Source organism: Epinephelus fuscoguttatus, linkage group LG18 (genome assembly GCF_011397635.1).
Source record: "Epinephelus fuscoguttatus linkage group LG18, E.fuscoguttatus.final_Chr_v1".
Taxonomy (NCBI): domain Eukaryota; kingdom Metazoa; phylum Chordata; class Actinopteri; order Perciformes; family Serranidae; genus Epinephelus; species Epinephelus fuscoguttatus.
In genome coordinates, this window is record NC_064769.1 from 2,392,123 (window position 1) to 2,411,970 (window position 19,848).

Sequence of the window (19,848 nt, forward strand, 5' to 3'; positions counted from 1 at the left end):
CTGATGGTACAGTTACAGTTTGTCCTTTTTCCCATGGTTAGTAAGTATAGGCCTATTCAATCAGCCTGAAAATAGAGAAAATGTTAGCACTAGGGCTGACCCAAAAAATTCTAAGCTTCGAAGCTTCATTCGATGGCACGGGATTTGATTGTGAAAAAAAAAAAAAAATTCGAAGCTTCTGCGCTTTTTTTTTCTCGTTTTTTTGGGGGAGGCCTTAAACGCAACACTAACCCCGTCAACTAGCCACGAGCGCACTCAGAGCACTCAGAGCCGCTCTGAGTCTGGTGTCAGAGACATTTCTGATGCTCTGAGTTGCGCATCTGTTTGACTGTGTTGCAGTGTGCACAGAGGGTTTTAATTTAAGGTGCTCACAGACTCGGGCTCACTATAAGCTATGCTATAGCTCGCTATATAAGCACTGAGCGCACTTCCGCGTTGTAGTTTCCAATAAAAATGTCCGTGAAACACTACATTACCCCCAATTCTTGTACGTTTCTGTCATGGCAATGTGAAAAATACATGTCGAGCAGTCTTTTGAGTGACACTGGTGCGCAGAGTGCAGTCCGCACGGTCGTAAAATCTGAGCTTTGCGTGCATAGGGCTTGCGGATGTCCGCTTTTAGTCTGCGCAGACCTCCGCGGAGTTTGTATTTTTGATTGTCCCCCTCCCTCCCAGAAATAGTCAGTATGGTTTGAAATGTTATTAGTAGGCTAGGCCTACCGATTTTATTGAATTCCTTGAGTCTGAATTGAATAGAAACATGTTTACTTCAAAAGCAAAGCTATTTTGAATTTCTTCAGGTTCAGGATAGTATAAACTGTTTAAAATATAGGCTAATGTCCCCTGGGGGTTATTTTTGTCTGCTATGTATAATTTTAAAATATCCACTTAAATAGTTAAGGAAAAACAGGTAGTGAAAAACAATCACTCTATGCGCATGAAAATAGGAAAATATAGTTGTCAAACGTACATTTTTTTGCTGTTTTTGTCCAGAAATAGTTGTCAAATGTCAAAATAACCATTCCATTGAAGTCCTTGTGTCAGAATTGTATGGAAAAATGTGTTCATTTGTTTCTCTGTGTACTACTATGGGTACTACTTCATGTCGTAACATTCCTGACTTTAGTGGATCATAACAAATCAGATTATGACATTAATCTGCACCTGCTCCGCTCTAAAATGAGACCAAACTTTTCTATGGATATCAGTTCTGAGTAGGGATAGGTACCGAAACCCGGTACAGTGTTTCCCACACATTGACGAGACTATGGTGGCCTAGTCTCCAAAAATCGGCCAGATATAAAATGCCGCCAGTGAATGAACACTCTGTAGCGCACCGGCTGCAGCGCCTACTGAGAAGTCTTTGGCTCTTCAACGTTCTGTTTTGACCTTACAGCCCACTCCCTCCATACCCTCCCCAGCCTCACCACAGACGTTGCTGTCCTAGCGCTAGCGTGAGCTTGAGTTGATAGAGCAGAATGCATTTTTAAGCGGAATACTGAGGAATACTGACATCCATGAAGCATTCTTGGAAACACCTGGAAACATCAGTCGGTAAGTAAATGTGATGAAGTAGTCATATCTTTGTATTTTACTGTTAGCATAGTTACTGATAGCCAAGTATTTCGTGACTGTGTTTTGTGTCTGAACATTGTGACTGATTCGGTAAAAATAGCATTTGAGATGTTCTTCACTTTATTATGAGTATGACAACATTTTGAGGTAATGTTAGGTGTTTGTTTGGTAGTGAATTTAATGTTTATGTCATTTAAAAGGTGGAAAACACCGAAAATCAGGATGGAATCCTGAGTGGCTGCAACTTCCTCAGTTTAAAAGCTGGCTTTATTGTACGCCCCATGGTAAGATTAATATTCTTGCATTTGCTATTTCTGTATTTGAATATTTGATTAAGTACTGAACAGCTTTCTCTAATATGACTCCAATTGTGTGTGTGTGTGTGTGTGTGTGTGTGTGTGTGTGTGTGTGTGTGTGTGTCATGTTTTAGGGATGTTTTGCCGTGTTTGCAGGCCACCTGTGAGAAATGGTCCCACAGCTCGCCCCTTTGTGGAGGCTGGTGCGGTCCACTATCGAAAAGATTATCTGGACCACCATATTACTACTGAACACCACCAAGTGAGCCTTAAATTACAGGTGTCAGCTACATCAGGTACATGTTAGCCTCTCTCTTGCTACTTCAATCCACTCTCCACTCAAAGTGATAAGGGAAGCTAGAATTAGGCATAACTGTGACTTAGTTTTTTGTTGTTGTTGTTGTTGTTGTTTTAAACAGGGCACTCCATCATGTCCGCTTCTGAACCAATGGTAGTGTTAGAGCACAAAGCTGTAATTGGAGGATTTAAATGCCTCTATTGGTTACTGAAAAATGAGTTGGCCCACCACACTAACTATACTAAGCTGGTGAGCTTGGCCAAACTCCTCGGCTGTGATTATTTCCACAAACTTAAAGGACAACTTCGGTATTTTTCAACCTGGGCTCTATTTCCCCATGTGTATGTGTGCGTATGATTCACGGGTACCTCTCATTCTAAAATTGGTTCAGTATTGAGGCGCAAAACGAGCTACAACGGTAATGGGGGCAAATGCATCCCGTATAAAAGTGCTTTTTTTCGCCACTCAGTTACAGTACCCAGCAGGGCCGCCCTCCCCCTCTCTGCTCCAACACTGACTGACAGCTGACTCCACTCATTCACACTCACCACTGCCCCAGGGCCGCTACAATATGCTATCTACAGAGATAGCACTGGCGATCTGTACCAGTCAGTGGCAAAAAAAAAAAAAGCAGTTTCATACGGGACACATTTGCCCCCATTACCGTTTTAGGGAAATAGAGCCCAGGTTGAAAAGTACTTAAGTTGTCCTTTAAGGTCAGTACATGCACACAAAAAATACGAAATGAAATCATTTCGGCCCATACAGCAGGGAGAGTAAGTGAGCCTTGAGATGCTTTTTCATAGTGGGTTCAATACTTTTTCCCTGTGTCATTCAACGTTTTTACAAATAACTTAATTTATGAAAATGATTTTCAAGATTTCTTTGCATATGTGGATTTCTGGTGTTCTTACCTACATCCAGTTAAAATTGCATGTGAATAGCTTCATTGGAAGTATATTTGATGAGAAAAAATCGAATGTGCTCAATACTTTTTTTTCCCTGTTGTAATACAATACTACTACTAAATACAATACTCATCAGTGGAATAATCATCCTGTTTTTATCATTTTCTGATTTAAAGATTGATCGTATGAATAACTATCAGTCCCACCGTATTAATGATGAGATGCTCAAATTAATTTAAATTTAATTTTAATTTAATATAAAAGTCATAAAAGAGCCTCTTGCGAGCATCGAGGTCGATGAAAGCACAGACGTTGCTCTGCAACATCTTGCACAGCTGTCCAAGGTGTATCAACAGGCAAATGTGAACTCTCTTCACATCAAAGAACAGGTATGCTATAATGTGTATTTAAGTTGAGATATTGAGACACTGTTGGTTAGCTCCTCCGGAGAAATACACACAAAGAGGTTAAATTGGGAGTCTCAAGCCAATGCTCTAAATATGTAAATATGTCACTATTCAGACACTCAGACGCATCAAGGATGCTGGCACCATCCCCCTCCATGGATCTTTCCTGTCCCGTCTACATAGTGATCTTGATGACCCCTTGGTGCTGGGACCTCACACCATGAAGAGGAGAGGAATGGGAGAAGAAATGGCACTCAGGACTTGCCACAGGAGAACGAGTGGTTGAGATTTGTGAGCGAGGTGTATTTTCACAGTTTCAAAGAAAAATCTATTCTCTGAAACAGACAATTGCGCAACATAATATTTTGCATTCGTTGCAGTACAATCTTTTGCATTGGTTGCAGTACATTCAACAGCAGGTATATCATACAAGAAAACACTGATAGTAGGGCTGTGCGATATGACGATATATATACAGTACAGGCCAAAAGTTTGTACACACCTTCTCATTCAATGCGTTTTCTTTATTTTCATGACTATTTACATTGTAGATTCTCACTGAAGGCATCAAAACTATGAATGAACACATGTGGAGTTATGTACTTAACAAAAAAAGGTGAAATAACTGAAAACATGTTTTATATTCTAGTTTCTTCAAAATAGCCATCCTTTGCTCTGATAACTGCTTTGCAAACTCTTGGCATTCTCTCCATGAGCTTCAAGAGGTAGTCACCTGAAATGGTTTCCACTTCACAGGTGTGCCTTATCAGGGTTAATTAGTGGAATTTCTTGCTTTATCAATGGGGTTGGGACCATCACTTGTGTTGTGCAGAAGTCAGGTTAATACACAGCCGACAGCCCTATTGGACAACTGTTAAAATTCATATTATGGCAAGAACCAATCAGCTAACTAAAGAAAAACGAGTGGCCATCATTATTTTAAGAAATGAAGGTCAGTCAGTCCGGAAAATTGCAAAAACTTTAAATGTGTCCCCAAGTGGAGTCGCAAAAACCATCAAGCGCTACAACGAAACTGGCACACATGAGGACCGACCCAGGAAAGGAAGACCAAGAGTCACCTCTGCTTCTGAGGATAAGTTCATCCGAGTCACCAGCCTCAGAAATCGCAAGTTAACAGCAGCTCAGATCAGAGACCAGATGAATGCCACACAGAGTTCTAGCAGCAGACCCATCTCTAGAACAACTGTTAAGAGGAGACTGCGAATCAGGCCTTCATGGTCAAATAGCTGCTAGGAAACCACTGCTAAGGAGAGGCAACAAGCAGAAGAGATTTGTTTGGGCCAAGAAACACAAGGAATGGACATCAGACCAGTGGAAATCTGTGCTTTGGTCTGATGAGTCCAAATTTGAGATCTTTGCTTCCAACCGCCGTGTCTTTGTGAGACGCAGAAAAGGTGAACGGATGGATTCCACATGCCTGGTTCCCACTGTGAAGCATGGAGGAGGAGGTGTGATGGTGTGGGGGTGTTTTGCTGGTGACACTGTTGGGGATTTATTCAAAATTGAAGGCACACTGAACCAGCATGGCTACCACAGCATCCTGCAGCGACATGCCATCCCATCCGGTTTGCGTTTAGTTGGACCATCATTTATTTTTCAACAGGACAATGACCCCAAACACACCTCCAGGCTGTGTAAGGGCTATTTGACCAAGAAGGAGAGTGATGGAGTGCTGCGGCAGATGACCTGGCCTCCACAGTCACCGGACCTGAACCCAATGGAGATGGTTTGGGGTGAGCTGGACCGCAGAGTGAAGGCAAAGGGGCCAACAAGTGCTAAACACCTCTGGGAACTCCTTCAAGACTGTTGGAAAACCATTTCAGGTGACTACCTCTTGAAGCTCATGGAGAGAATGCCAAGAGTGTGCAAAGCAGTAATCAGAGCAAAGGGTGGCTATTTTGAAGAAACTAGAATATAAAACATGTTTTCAGTTATTTCACCTTTTTTTGTTAAGTACATAACTCCACATGTGTTCATTCATAGTTTTGATGCCTTCAGTGAGAATCTACAATGTAAATAGTCATGAAAATAAAGAAAACGCATTGAATGAGAAGGTGTGTCCAAACTTTTGGCCTATACTGTAGCTGTTGTAAAAATTACTGTTGCTGCTCTAGAAACAACATTTTGTTTTATTCAAATTATTCAATAATCCTCCTGTCCTGTCCTGTCCTGAATTTATTCTTTTCAAATTCATATGGGATACCCATCCAAGTTCTAAGCCACAAAGAAGACTCAAATGTGTCCTGTAACAGACAGTAAGGCTTGTTGATTTTAGCCAAGACAATCCTGAAAAAACTTGCGGCCCCTACAAGCCATTTAAGAGGAATGAGGAGTCAGAGTTCATGGCGATGCAAAAGTCAACTTAACAGGTTTTTCGACTAATATGAATCCCCACAAACACAAGAGGTCCTTGAGCACAATGTGCAGAGTGTCGCCGGTTCAAGTCTCTGCATGGACCAAGTATGGAGTAGACTGGTTGCTGGAGAGGTGCCAGTTCTCCTCCTGGGCACCACCGAGGTGTCCTTGAGCTAGGTACTGAACCCCCAACTGCTCTAGGCACCTGTCCTGACATCTCTCCATGTAATGCATGTATAGGTCCTGTTCATGCATGTGTTTGTATTTCAGGCCTGTGAGTATAACAGCAGAATGAAACAATTGAATTGCCCCTCCGGGATTAAAAAAGTATATCTTCTTATTCCTCTTCTCACACACGACCAACCATATGATCTCCTCCAGGCCTATGCCCAGCAGAAAAAACAACAAAAAAACAACAGACATAATGTAAAGCAAGTAAAGCAAAAGGAGTGTGAGCCCTGAGGAGAATATCTACAGCTGTTATATTGCTGTGCTGGCTGTCTATGTTGTGTAGGACTACCTATGAGAAAGCAACAGGCTACAGGTATTATTCATTTGGCAAGATCCCACAATTTCTCTTCAATTATAGACCTGCATAAGTGCTCATAAAAATAGGCTCTGACTCCTACACAATGCCTGACAAATGGCTGTAAAACCGAAACGCAGACAGGGCATACGAGCTCCAGCAAATTTAAGATTTGAGGTTTATTTTTACAAGATTCAGTGTTTCTGTTAAACAGGTTAGACGCCATCTCTGGAGCCACTCTCCCCCTGGCAAACATTTCTGGCCAATTAGCACAAGCTAACGATACGATACAGTGGTGTAACAGTTCAGCATGTTTTCATTAAAGCAAAATAGTGGTAATACCCAAGAAATTTCCTTGATTTTTAAAGTTTCAAATGTATACAAAATAACATAATTTGCTGTTTATTTACTGTCTGGCTGAAATGGACTCATTAACATCTGGGTAAAGCAAAACCAGTGATTTCCTTCTAAACACATTATACATGTTAAAAAATACTTGTTCAAATCGGGGGAAAAAATAACTGTAGTACTGATTTGTGGGATTAGACTGTTAAAATTTTTTCACCATTTCTGTGTGCAGGAGTTTTTGGGTGGACCTACAAGCCTGCTCATTGACGCCATGGCCTGGAGCCATCCTTAACATAACCCCTTCCCAAATACTATGCTACTACTGACATTAGAGCTCATAGTATCAATGTCGTTTCTTTCACCTACTGCGTGTAAAGGTGCGGACACACCAAACCAACATCAAAGAACTAGCGGCGACGAAAGCCAACTGTTGGGTCGTCTACGTTGTCTCACGTCGCCCTGTGTCAGCTGCATTTGAACACACTACACGGACTACATCCGACGGCCAAGTGGCACGTACGTTCTGCGCCTGCGTGAGAGAGAGCGGAGTGACAGAGTGGTATATCCTGACAGCCGAGGTGTTACCTATCTGTGCAGCCCAGCACCTCCACTGGCTATTACATTCAGACGGTCCTGGTGTTTCCTCCGCAGGATCCACTTCATTCAGCTGCCCAATAAACCCGCTGCTTCTTCCCACTTTAACCTGAATAACAAACCAGGGCTCGGTTCTCCGGTTGGATCCAAACGGAGAGCCGGGGCTAGCTGGGAAGCTAGCGGAGGCTAACTGGCTGTGCTTCCCTCCGTCATGCTGCGCTAGCCATTCCCAGCTAGCCCCAGAAGTTGGGAAGCTAGCGGAGGCTAATTGGCTGTGCTTCCCTCCAGTCATGCTCCCAGCTGACTCCGGTTTGTTATTCAGGTTAAATTGGGAAGAAGCAGCAGATCTGTCAGGCAGCTGAGTGAAGTGGAGCCTGAGGAGGAAGCACCGGTTAGCCCTGGTTTCACTACAGGCAGATTCACTCGCTACAGGGGCGAGGGAATAAAACCTAAACAGCCAATCAGAGTGATCTCTTTCACCGACTAGCTCCGCCGCCGATTCAACATGCTCAATCGGCCGAAAAGCCACCGACGCCGAAGGGCCAACAGTGCGGGACACACCACAAAAACTAGGCTGATAGATGCTCACTGACGGCCCGACTGGTGTGTCAGGGCCTTAAGCGGCGAATTTGCTACATCCCACAGGCTCTCTGAGCTCTTTTAGTACAGTAAATACATTAATAAACATCTCTGCTAAATGCCACAGTCATATAAACACGAGCTAAACAGCCGTCACGAACGGACCTTTCGGCCTGTTTGCCCGAATCAGCTACCCGACCTGCAGTTAATGCTCACTGCTCACTGCTGTGGATGTATACTTAATGCTAACATTAGATGCTGTAAGCTGCTGAAAGAGATGCCATAGCCACGCAGCAGTTCTCTATCTGGTTCAGGGGGTTTGTGCTATGACTGTGTGCTGCTGGTTTAGCTGCTATAGAGAGTCTGACACTGTGCAGCGTCTAATGCTTCAGCTTGAGGGTAGAGTATGTTACTGCTCTACTGAGTTAGCTGCTGAGGAGAGTCTGCAGCTGTGGGGCAGCTCATTCATTGGCTCAGTATGATTTTATCCACAACTGTCTCTCACCATAGTCCTCATAATTCACAGCCAAACCAAAGTGTCTCCAAACACCAGACCTGTAGGTTATGCTATAGACCTGTAGGATCTTCTCTTTCTGATCGGGTCTGGTAACCATATTACAACGAGTTGGCACTTGGCATAGCATGCCTCCCAGTGTGTCTCACTGGGAGGCCCTGGCTGCTTACTGGACCTTTAGGCAAAGTCTGTAATGCTGCTAGCCTAGCTCAGGATGAGTGAAACTGCAAAAACCATAGCAGCTTGGATGTCACCCTTGTCAACAAGGTCCGTGTCAGGTGTTGGGAAACCAGGGCACCCTGATGAGAAATGGGCTACTGGAACAAGACATAGATGGACTGAGGCAAAGATATGGAACTGTTGGAATGCTGCTATGCAAGTAACCCCAGCGAGAGGGGCTATATGCAAAGGATGTGGGATATATGGATGCTTCGAAACCCAACATCTAGGCAGACAAAGAAACAACTCCTAGCCCAGTGTTCCAACATCTACAAATGGCAACTGCTTTCACAACTAAAGACTGACGTGGTACAACAAACATGCTACAGCAAGGTTGAGCCAGGACGAAAGGTCAGAGTGGGGATGTCGTCATCATCATCCCCACACTCCAAGATTGGGTACCAAGCCCCAAACCCTCAAGACACAGATTCCCTTACAGCTAGAACGAATGACCTGAGATTGAGAATCATGAATAAGATGGAATCCCGGGCAACCCTGAAGCTGATTACCAAGGCTAAGTGACAAAGTACCCTCTGAAAGTCTGCTAGATGATGTAAATCCAGTACTACATACTAACCCCACTAAGACCGTAACTGAGATGAATCAGCTAATACCACAACAGCAGTGATACAAGAGATGCTTGGCTTCAACATGAACACCATGAGCCACAAAGAGCATTACCCTCCATGGAGACGGAGGCTGGAGGCCAAGATCAAGGCGACGCGGAGAGAGGTTTGTCAACTCTCAGAGCTACGAAAAGATGTGGGGAAGAAAGGGATACCTAGGAAGTACAGCAAACTGTCTATACCTGAGGCACTGGAGACTTCCAAGCAAAGGCTCACAGCTCTGGCTACCCACCTAAAGAGATACATAAGAAGAAGCCAGGAGAATTAATTGGATGTTCTCCACCAAACCATCCAAGGTGTATTCCCAGTGGCAAGGTAACAACATGAGAACAGATCCACCCAGGGCTGAAACTGAACAATACTGGAAGAGCATATGGGAGAAGGAGGCATCACGCAACATCGATACTAAGTGGCTAGTGGATCTAAGAGCAGACCACAGCAATCTACCAGTACAAGAGCCAGTTACAATTACAACGGCAGACGTCCAAGACAGTATCAGGTATGAAGAGCTGGACAGCACAGGGTCCTGATATGATCCACGCCTACTGGCTAAAGACACTAACTGCACTCCATGAATGCCTGGCAGCCCAAATGAACCAGCTGCTGATGGATGGGACACATTCAGAGTGGTTGACCCAAGGATGGACAGTCCTGATCATGAAAGATCCCCAGAGGGGCGTGGTCCCGGTCACAGGTAAATAATCTGCCTCTGTACAACATGGAAGCTCATGTCAGGCATCACAGTGGCTAAAATGAATGGGCACATGGCCCGATACATGAGCAAGGCCCAGAAAGGAATCAATAGAGCCGTCACCCAAGACTGCCAGACCAGGCAGACGAAACTGTGCACCACCTGGATCGACAACAAGAAAGCCTATGACTCAGTGCCATACGCATGGATAATGGAATGCTTGGAAATGTACAACACTGACCAAACACTAAAAGCCTTCATCAAGAGCTTAATTGGGCTGTGGAAAATTACTCTGGAGGCTAACTGAATGCCAAATGCACAAGTTACCATCAAGTGCAGCATATACCAAGGTGATGCACACTGTCCCCACTACTGTTCTGCATAAGCCTGAACACCCTCAGCCAACTCATGACAAAGAGTGGCTACGGATACTGGTTCCGAAGTGGAGCAACAATCAGTAACCTCCTCCTCTACACGGATGACATCAAGCTGTATGCCAGAAGTGAGTGAAACATCTACTCACTGATCCACCTCACCATTATCTATAGCAATGACATCGGAATGTCATTTGGACTAGATAAGTGTGGTCTAATGGTGTCAAAGAGAGGGAAGAAAGAAATGAGGGGGTTGAACTACTATAAGGCAGCATTGCAGATGATCAGGACAGCTATAAATACCTTGGGGTCCTGCAGGCATAGGGAACCATGAGGAGTTCGCAAGGATGTCAGCCACAGTAAAATATCTACACAGAGTAAGACAGGTCCTGAAAACTCATCTGAATGGAAAGAACAAGGTCCGAGCCATCAACACATACTTGCTGGCCATCAGATACCCTGCTAATAAGCTGGCCAGAGAAGGAGATATAGGAAGGTAAAGACCAGACAACATCTGCTCCAGGCTCCTGAAGTCCTGCGCAGACCAACTGTGCAGGATAGTTGAAACCATCTTCAATCTGAGTCTGAGGCTGGGAAGAGTACCACAGCTGTGGAAGACATCCTGCGTGGTACCTGTGCCCAAGACTCCGCACCCCAAGGACTTCAGCAGCTTCAGACCAGTGGCATTAACATCACACTTCATGAATACTCTGGAGCGCCTGGTCCTGTCTCGTCTCGTCTCCGCCCCGCAGTAGGCCCTTCAATGGACCCGCTGCAGTTTGCCTACCAGCCTGGCATTGGGGTGGACGACGCTGTCATCCTCCTCCTGCATAGAGCTCTTTCCCATCTGGAGAAGCCTGGAAGCTCTGTGAGAATCATGTTCTTTGATTTCTCCAGCGCTTTCAACACCATACAGCCTGCACTTCTGAGGGACAAACTGGAGCACATAGGGGTGGCTAATCACCTCACATCCTGGATCCTGGACTACCTCACGGACCGGCCGCAGTATGTCAGGACCCAGGAGTGTGTATCGGACTTGGCTGTCTGCAGTACGGGGGCCCCGCAGGGGACGGTGCTGGCACCGTTCCTCTTCACCCTCTACACTGCAGACTTTTCATACCACACCCCCACCTGTCATCAGCAGAAGTGCTCTGACAACTCTGCCATAGTCGGCCTCATCACAGATGGGGACGACAGGGAGTACAGAGAACTGAACCAGGACTTTGTGGACTGGTGCCTGAGGAACCACCTTCAGATCAACGCGGGGAAAACCAAAGAGGTGATGGTGGATTTCCGCAGGCGCAGACTCCTCCCCCCAACACCGGTGAACATCCAGGGAAAGGACATTGAAATGGTGACATCTTATAAGTACCTGGGTGTTCATCTTAACAATAAACTGGACTGGACTAATCACATAACAGCACTGTACAGGAAAGGCCAAAGCAGACTCTACCTGCTGAGGCGGCTCAGGTCTTTTGGAGTGCAGGGGGCGCTCCTGAAGACCTTCTTTGACACTGTGGTGGCATCAGCCATCTTTTACGGAGTGGTCTGCTGGGGCAGCAGCGTCTCGGCTGCAGATAGGAAGAGACTGGACAAGCTGATCAAGAAGGCCAGCTCTGTCCTGGGATGCTCTCTGGACTCTGTGCAGGTGGTGGGAGAAAGACAGCCAAGCTGTCATCCCCGAGGACTAATGACTCCCATCCTCTGCAGGAGGAGATAAAAGCTCTGGAGAGCTCCTTCAGCGATAGACTGACTCACCCAAAGTGTGTGAAGGAACGCTATCGCAGGTCCTTCCTGCCTGCTGCTGTCAGGCTACATAACCAGCACTGCTCACAATAAACTGCACCATGGACACTTTATAGACACTATGGACACTTTATGGACACCACAGCAGTCTGCTGTTTTTGCACATACAATCACTTGCACCTTATCCACTGGTCATTTTCATTCACTGCTGCTCATTATTATCCACTTCCTATTATTTTTATTATCATTATTATTATTATTATTGTCATTGTTATTTATCGCTGTCTCTTGTATTTTTTGTACTTATTTGCATGCCTAGTTATTTAAGTTTTTTAAGTTTAAATTTGAAATCTTTAATCTGACTTTCTCCTTGACTGCTGTAACATTGGAATTTCTCAATTATGGGATCAATAAAGGTGTATCTTATCTTATCTTATCTTATCGTATAGGCTGCTGATATCAAGACAAGGAAGCTTCTCACAATACATGGAGGGTTTCATTCCAAGTCCAGCACCTTGAGAATGTGCATTAAGCATAGCGAGGGGAACCAAGGACTGGTGAGCATCAGAGCCACTGTCTAAGACAAAAGAACCAAAATCCAGGAATACATCAGGAAGATGGCCCCCAAAGATGAGCTGCTAAGTGAATACCTCAAGCAGCAGAAACCCGAGAATGCAGAAGAGGAGGTTGAACCATCATGGAAAGACAAGCCCCTGCATGGCATGTATCACTGACAGACTGAAGAAGTGGCCGACAATAAGAAATCCTGCCAGTGGCTGGAAAAGGCTGGACTGAAAGACAGCACAGAAGCATTAATCATGGCAGCACAAGAACAGGCACTTAGTACATGATCAATAGGAGCAGGGGTCTGCCACACCAGACAGGACCCCAGGTGTAAGCTGTGCTAAGATGCTCCTGAGATACTTCAGCACATAGTAGGGTGTAAGATGCAGGCAGGAACAGCACACATATAACACCATAACCAAGTGGCTGGCATAGTGGACAGGAACATCTGCACTGAGTATGGGCTGGGAGTCCCAAGGCCAGAATGGAAGACACCTCCTACAGTGGTTGAGAATGACTGAGCTAAGATCCTGTGGGACTTCCATATCCAGAATGACAAACTGGTGATGGCTAACCAACCAGACATCGAGGCAGGCAGTGGTGATAGATGTAGCAATCCTGAGCGACAGCAACATCAGGAAGAAGGAACACAAGAAGCTCGAAAAATACCAAGGGCTGAAAGAGGAGCTAGAAAAGATGTTGGAAGTAAAGGCAACAGTAGTGCCAGTGGTAATCGGAGCAGAAACATGTATGGAAGAGTTGTACTGTATCACCTGCAAAATATCTGGTGAAAGACTGTAGACAGACAGACAGGTTGTTTGGATGGTCGGTGAGGTGGTTAAAGGGATTTATTTTTTCTTTCTCATTTCTAAATAGCTACTAATCTGCATGTTTGTGTTGGGGTCAACACATTAGGCTTCACACGGAGGCACCAAAAATGTTGGGAACATAAATTCTGGCTTCACACGGAGGCACCAAAATGATGGGATTTAATTGGCTATCGGAAATAATTAAATTCAGCACATCCCCCCTTTGGTCAGAGGATTGCACTTGATGTGTGATCCTGAGGGCAAAACATCTTCATTCCACAGCTGAAAAGTTCATTTGTCAGTCCATTCACATTGTAACATCTGGGCAGTTTGTTAACCAACTGGGCATTTGTTGGTACTATCTATTTCGGCTAAGCAAGAATAGTCTCTAAGTACAAAACAAAACCTTCAGGTTACAGAACAACTCCAGATAAACAACAATGGCATGGAGTAAAATAACTAACTTGAGTTTCTCAGAAGGTGTTAGTGAGAAAAGGAATGTTAGTTATGTAAAAGTGTTAGGTGAGATGGAGAAAGGGTGTCTCCTACAATGATAAGGGCATGTGTATGACTGTGTGAAGTCATAACGTGGTGTCTTAACCTAGTGTTTTGAAACTAGGGGTGTAACTGACAAGAATTTACAGAAATAATCCAAGTGTACCTGCAAAGTTGGACAGTGGTGTCTCAGTCCAAGAATTTAGGCTACCTAAACTAATAGCAGGATGTCTGGTTATTACAGTTTAGATTTACTGAGATTGCTGCTGTTGCTGGCAACTCAAGTCTGCCTAACTGCAAGAAACAAGGTACTTTGGATTAGCATTTGTGTTACTGTCAGTACAGGGGTGGACTAAACAAGGAGCGAACTCTGGAGTGCCTGTGCTTAGCTGGTGGCTCAGGGCTGTAACACTCCCGGTAGTTAGAGGCAGAGAGGCATTCAGAGGCGCTGTCACTGTTCGAAAGATTTTGAGTGTCGTCTGAACTGCAGTCAGACATGTCAGAGATGCTGTGCTCATCATCTGACTGGTCAATTGGCAGGTCACAGTTCTGGGCCAGAATCTCTGAGTATGGCCTTCTACAGCTTCTGTTCTGTAAATGGCCAACTCGACGCAGTTGGGGGACGTAGCGGTTACGCTTCTTGCCTCCCTGCGGTCTTTCACACACCTCTTCGAGCTGTTGTGAGGGTGGTGTTTTGGGGCAGAAGATCTGTGTGACACTGCAGGATTTGAACTAGCAGGTTCGGTTGGTATCCCCGTGGCTCTGGAAGGGACAGCAGTTTCCCAAGCTACCTGTGTCAATTTCCTGAGCTCATGCGTGGATGAGATACCATTACAGGTCATGAGTACAACATGAGTGCGTACACAAGGATGCAGGTTACGCAAGAACAAGGACTTGAAGCTTGGGTTCTCATCTAAGCCTGGTGCATTCTTGCCCTGAAAGTATGTGTGTCTCAAACGTTTGTAATAATCTCTAGGATTCTCAAGACGTGCATGTTTAATTTGGAGGGCTGCAACCATAGAATCAATCTCATCAGCAGTAGAAGAAAACTCCTCTGTCACTGCTTGACAGAGCTTTTTGTAGTTATTTCTAACACTGGGACGCTGGCACTGAATAAACTTGTGGACAGCCTTGGAGCTGGTCTTCCACAAAAGTTTAATCTTCTCCCTTTCAGTTGCCTGAGGCAGGTCAACTAGACAGTTGTCAAGCTCTCTCAAATAATCATCAACATGTTGATCACAGTTGTTTGGATCAAACAGTTCAATGTCTTTAGCTAAAGACTCAAGCACTTCAAAGCGAGGTGTCCTCTCTGGTGAAGGCGAGACTAAATTAGCATTCCTACGGAGGTGTGAATCACATGCTGCAGGTCTCTGAGGTTGGAAGGCCGAGGTTGAATGGTTTTCAACCCCCCTTTCCCCCTGTGCGTGGGTGAAATGATCAAAAATCAGTTTCTGAGGAATACATGGGACAGAATATCCTGAAGATAAACTACATGTTTCCTCAACATCTGTATTTGGGACATGGGAAGTCAGGTCACTGCTACCTCTGTCTGTTGGTGGAGGTTGGGGAGCTGACTTGATTCCCAAAGACTCATGGTCTGGGGGGAAAGATTTCCACTTACTGAGTGGAGGAGGTGTTATCCTCTCATCCAGGGAGGAGTGTGAATCAGAGAAGCCGGAATCACACTGGCTGTAAGACTGTGCTGGGGCTAGATGTTCTGATCTAAGCCTAAACAGTTCTTCTTTATGTGAGCAGAGGTCTAACTCTGCTGAATGCGAATCATCTAAATAGCGCATGGCTTTCTTGTTAGCCGTCTGTGCTTGATGGAGGAGGGAAGCATTTTGCGCTCTTAGACTTTCTACCTCCCTTTCTAAGGCTGATTTGCTCTGAAAGGCAAGGGTGGTTTGCCTGTGAAAAATCAGAAGCAAGCATTTTAACAATGTACTACTGGATGCAGTCTGTGCATCACAGTTGTCGCTGAGTAGAGAGTTTATCTCTTCAATGCATTCCCCGGCACTCAACCTGCTGATGAGTTCTGGACACGAGTTTAGGCTCTGTGGCATGGAAGAGATAAACTGATCTAAACAAGAGTTCTCCATTGTTAGGTCTTAAAAGAGGGTAAAGCTAAAACAGTACAAGTCAAATGTTAAGTTGGCTGTGGTGTTGCTTGGCAGACACCTTTAAGTGTAACTTGTGAGTACACTAGCCTAACAAAAGGATGTGCTGGCCTTCAGTGTGGGGGTAGCGTGGAGGAGGGGTAACTACAACACAAACAGGCACCAAAGATAGGGGCAGGAATTTACGACAGTACATTTGCCTGCAAAAATAACAACATGCACTAACTAAAATGCGTGGCAGTATCAGTTAGAGAGTTGTTTCTTTAAGTTAACTCAAGCTGGAACTTAGATCGTAACAGCGAGGTACAAACTTCACAGGGCTGGTAGCACACTGTGGATCTTTTACTTAGGCTGAAATGGTTGGTAGTAACAGCCAGTTCTCACGTAAACTCCCTGTGTCACAGGGCCGGTGGCACGCTGTGATGAATTTCAAAGGAAAACAGGAACAAAAGAATCAACTGCAAAGTTTGACAGCTTGACCAGACTGCATTGAATACGTGGTATTCAAATGCTGAACCAAAATCTTACAAGTTTCTACAGGGTAGGTCAACTTGACTCAAAAGCTAGCAGCAATGGCAACTCTAGTGTAACATTATGACGCTTAAGATAGCAGTGATCAGTTACACAATGTCTCTCAAATTGCTTTGTCTTTGTGAATAAAATAATTCTCACCACAATGTACTTGTTTGTAAGTACAGCTGAATGTCTACTGCTGTAGCAGACTAGTGGTGTATGTAAAGACTTTTGGGTGGTCTAAGAATCAAAGATTTTTGGTGTGAACCAAAAATGTATGCTGATATTAATATTGCACAAATATGAATGAATGTCAACAGTACTATGCCTTGCGACGGGGCTCCAATAATGTGTTGGGGTCAACACATTTTAGGCCTCACCACGGGGCACCAAAAATATTGGGGTCAACACATTATGCTTCACACGGAGGCACCAAAAATGTTGGGAACATAAATTCGGGCTTCACACGGAGGTACCAAAATGTTGGGATTTAATTGGCTATCGGAAATTTATTAATTATTATTAATTATAATTAATAATTATTATTAATAATTATGTTAAATAATGTGACTTAATTAACATTAAATCACCTTGTGGGGCACCATTCCCATAAAGGGAAAAATGATAGCCAGTTAAAGATATCAGTCTCATAAAATACGTTAAACTATTAATTTGGAGTTTTGATTAATAATTAAATTAATGACAACAACCAAAATTAACAGTAATGCCTGAAGGATTTCGGAGTTCTTGACGCAGCAGAGGCTGACTATTCATTCACTCTTGTGCAACATTAAACAGACAGCAGGTATGATTCCAAAGAATTATATTTATTCACAAACTAGCAAAGCAAACCAAAACACACAAATTCTAACTAACTATATACAAGCTTGGTGTGTATATGTGTGTTGTGTGTGTGTGTGAGAGAGAGAAAGAACAAAGAAAGACGAAGGTGGGTGTGGTGATCAAGGAGCCGTTTGGCCTACAAAACAAAATGGCTGACAACAGAGAACTACCAAAGTGGCCGAATCAATGCATGCTTCAGGTTGGGGTGTTTGTCTGACCGTGTGGTCAGGACAGAGACAAAGGAAAAGAAGCGGGAACTTTGAGATGCCTGTTTGGTTGTAGCTCTGTTGAAAGCCTATTTGTTCATGAGTCTATGTGAATGCGATTTGTGTTGCAAATGGTCTGGATTAGTGCAGAGATTGTTTAGTTGTATGCGAGAATCTGTTTGTGAACAGTATTAGCAAACTAAACACTTAGCTTTGGAGAAGCCAACTAATCAATGACCTAACTGCAATCCATCACAATAACTCAGTAAACAGCATCAAATCACATACAACAAGTTAAACAGTCTTGCTTAGCCTGTAAAGCTGTGATAAGCTATGCCCAGTTGTTAAGTTACCGATCCTTGAATGGATGGGAGATAGAGTCACTTGGTGGTGTACTGCTTTGTTAGCCAGCAGAAGAAGGCTGGGAAGATGGTTCCAGGTGCAGTCTTTGTTGGGTCCTTTGTTCCAAAGGTGAAACTGAGTGAGGAAGCTGGTCGCTCAGGGTTTAACAGAGTTAGACGCTGGGTGCCAACTCACTTAGTTCCTTGTTGCTGGAAAGCTAGTTGCAAACCTTGTGTTTGCAAGAGAGTCTGTGATCAATTGCCCTCCCTTTAGTGGTTGGGGCAAGGAGCAAGGGTCTGGGCCTCTGCTGTTCCAGGCCCAGCCGGAAAGAGGTGTCCACTGTTCAACAGCTGGAGCAAAAGAGAGAGAGATCTGAAGGGAGCAGACCTTGTACAGATGCCTGTGACATCACAGAGCCACATGTCACTGTAAAAGTACTGTCCAATCAAATTGTGAGACTTGTGTCTCACTGAGGTGTGAGGTGAGACCTCCTGTGGAGATGGGTGTCACCTAGCTGTCTTTGTTTGAAGACAAAGAGCATGCAGAGGAAAAAGCCTTTAAATGCCCAGTGATGATTTTACCAAATGATAAATCATCTGTGGTCCTGTGAATCCCAACATTTGTAAAACATGTGTTTTACTGTTTTCTTACTATGGTTTTTCTGTATTACATTACTGTCTTACATAAAATAGTAAATAGTGGTGTGAAAACTGAACACTGATTGTGAGAAGCCTGTGATTAGACTGGTGAAACCAATATCTATATGGTAGGAGTTTATTCAGTCGGCTGTAGAGGGACAACTGATTTTATTATTGGGTTACTGGGTGTAAGTAACTAATAAGGTGTCTTCTGTCATGCTGACAAAGTTTTAAGATATCTGACTGACTTGATTTAACAATGACAAAAGGGACATGTCTTTTTGGTGGCAGTGATGAGCTCATTAACTCAGTTATTGACTTCTGACACGCACATTTTGAGTGCGAGAGCACATTTTGCAAGGGAATTGAAGTGTTGTGCTACTCAGTAAAAAGTCATGTGTGATTGCTCTCAGTGTTTTGTGAACCCCAACAGTGTTTTAGAAAAATGTGCATAAGCAACTGAGACACGCTGCAATGGAAGCACATTAAAATTTCAGGTTAACAGAAAATATTCATCAGTCATTCATGTCTCATGTCAACTGACATTGTTGTCAATTTTCCTATTCTTCTACCCTAAATCTGAAAGTTGAAATGCAACATGCTCTCATAAATGAAGCCTTGATGGCTGACTGTACTTCTTAGGATCGGTGTAAAAGGAAACATACATGTAATCCAGGATCAGCTGTTCCTCCAGCCTGCAGATACTTACCAGAGCTGTGTGTGCCTGGGTGGACTACTTCCAGATACACCTCAAAAGTGGACTCAGGGCTCTCCCTGGAACAAAGGAGAAAACATATGATTGTGCTCTTTGCATGTTATGGACAAAAGACTTAAAGATATCCCATTTATCACACAGTGTAGCCTTCCATTTCAAAGAATAGTTTATTTCAGACTTTTTTTTTAGGTGTCTTATATTTCAGCTGTAATATGGTAACTGTAATTTATCTGACATTACATCAAGGTAACAGCTGTATGTCCACTGACTGACTGAAGTTGTAAACGTCTGCTGCAAACAAGTGCAAAAGGTTTCTAACAATATAATCAATTACTACATTACGTGGAAACACAAACTCTGCTTGTTGCAGAGGTGTAAAGCGTAACTCCTTTTTTAATCTTAGCAGGCTTATCTAAGATTAGACTAATGTAGCTTGTGTTGGGTAATAATACCAAAGTTATTATGAATTCCCTGTTAAAACCACACAGGTTTAAATTTTACTACAGCAGATTGAGATGTCATTATATTC

General features: G+C 44.0%; 1 protein-coding gene across 6 annotated transcripts in view; it reads right to left on the reverse strand.

The window, feature by feature from the left end:
- The window catches only part of dennd1a (DENN/MADD domain containing 1A), a 218,052-nt gene that overhangs the window by 156,692 nt on the left and 41,512 nt on the right, over window positions 1-19,848 (reverse strand). For all 6 annotated transcript variants that reach the window (XM_049604000.1, XM_049603999.1, XM_049604001.1 and 3 more), the window contains exon 2: window positions 19,314-19,378. In XM_049604000.1, the coding sequence (XP_049459957.1) occupies window positions 19,314-19,378 (65 nt within the window). The remainder of the gene's footprint in view (window positions 1-19,313; window positions 19,379-19,848) is intronic.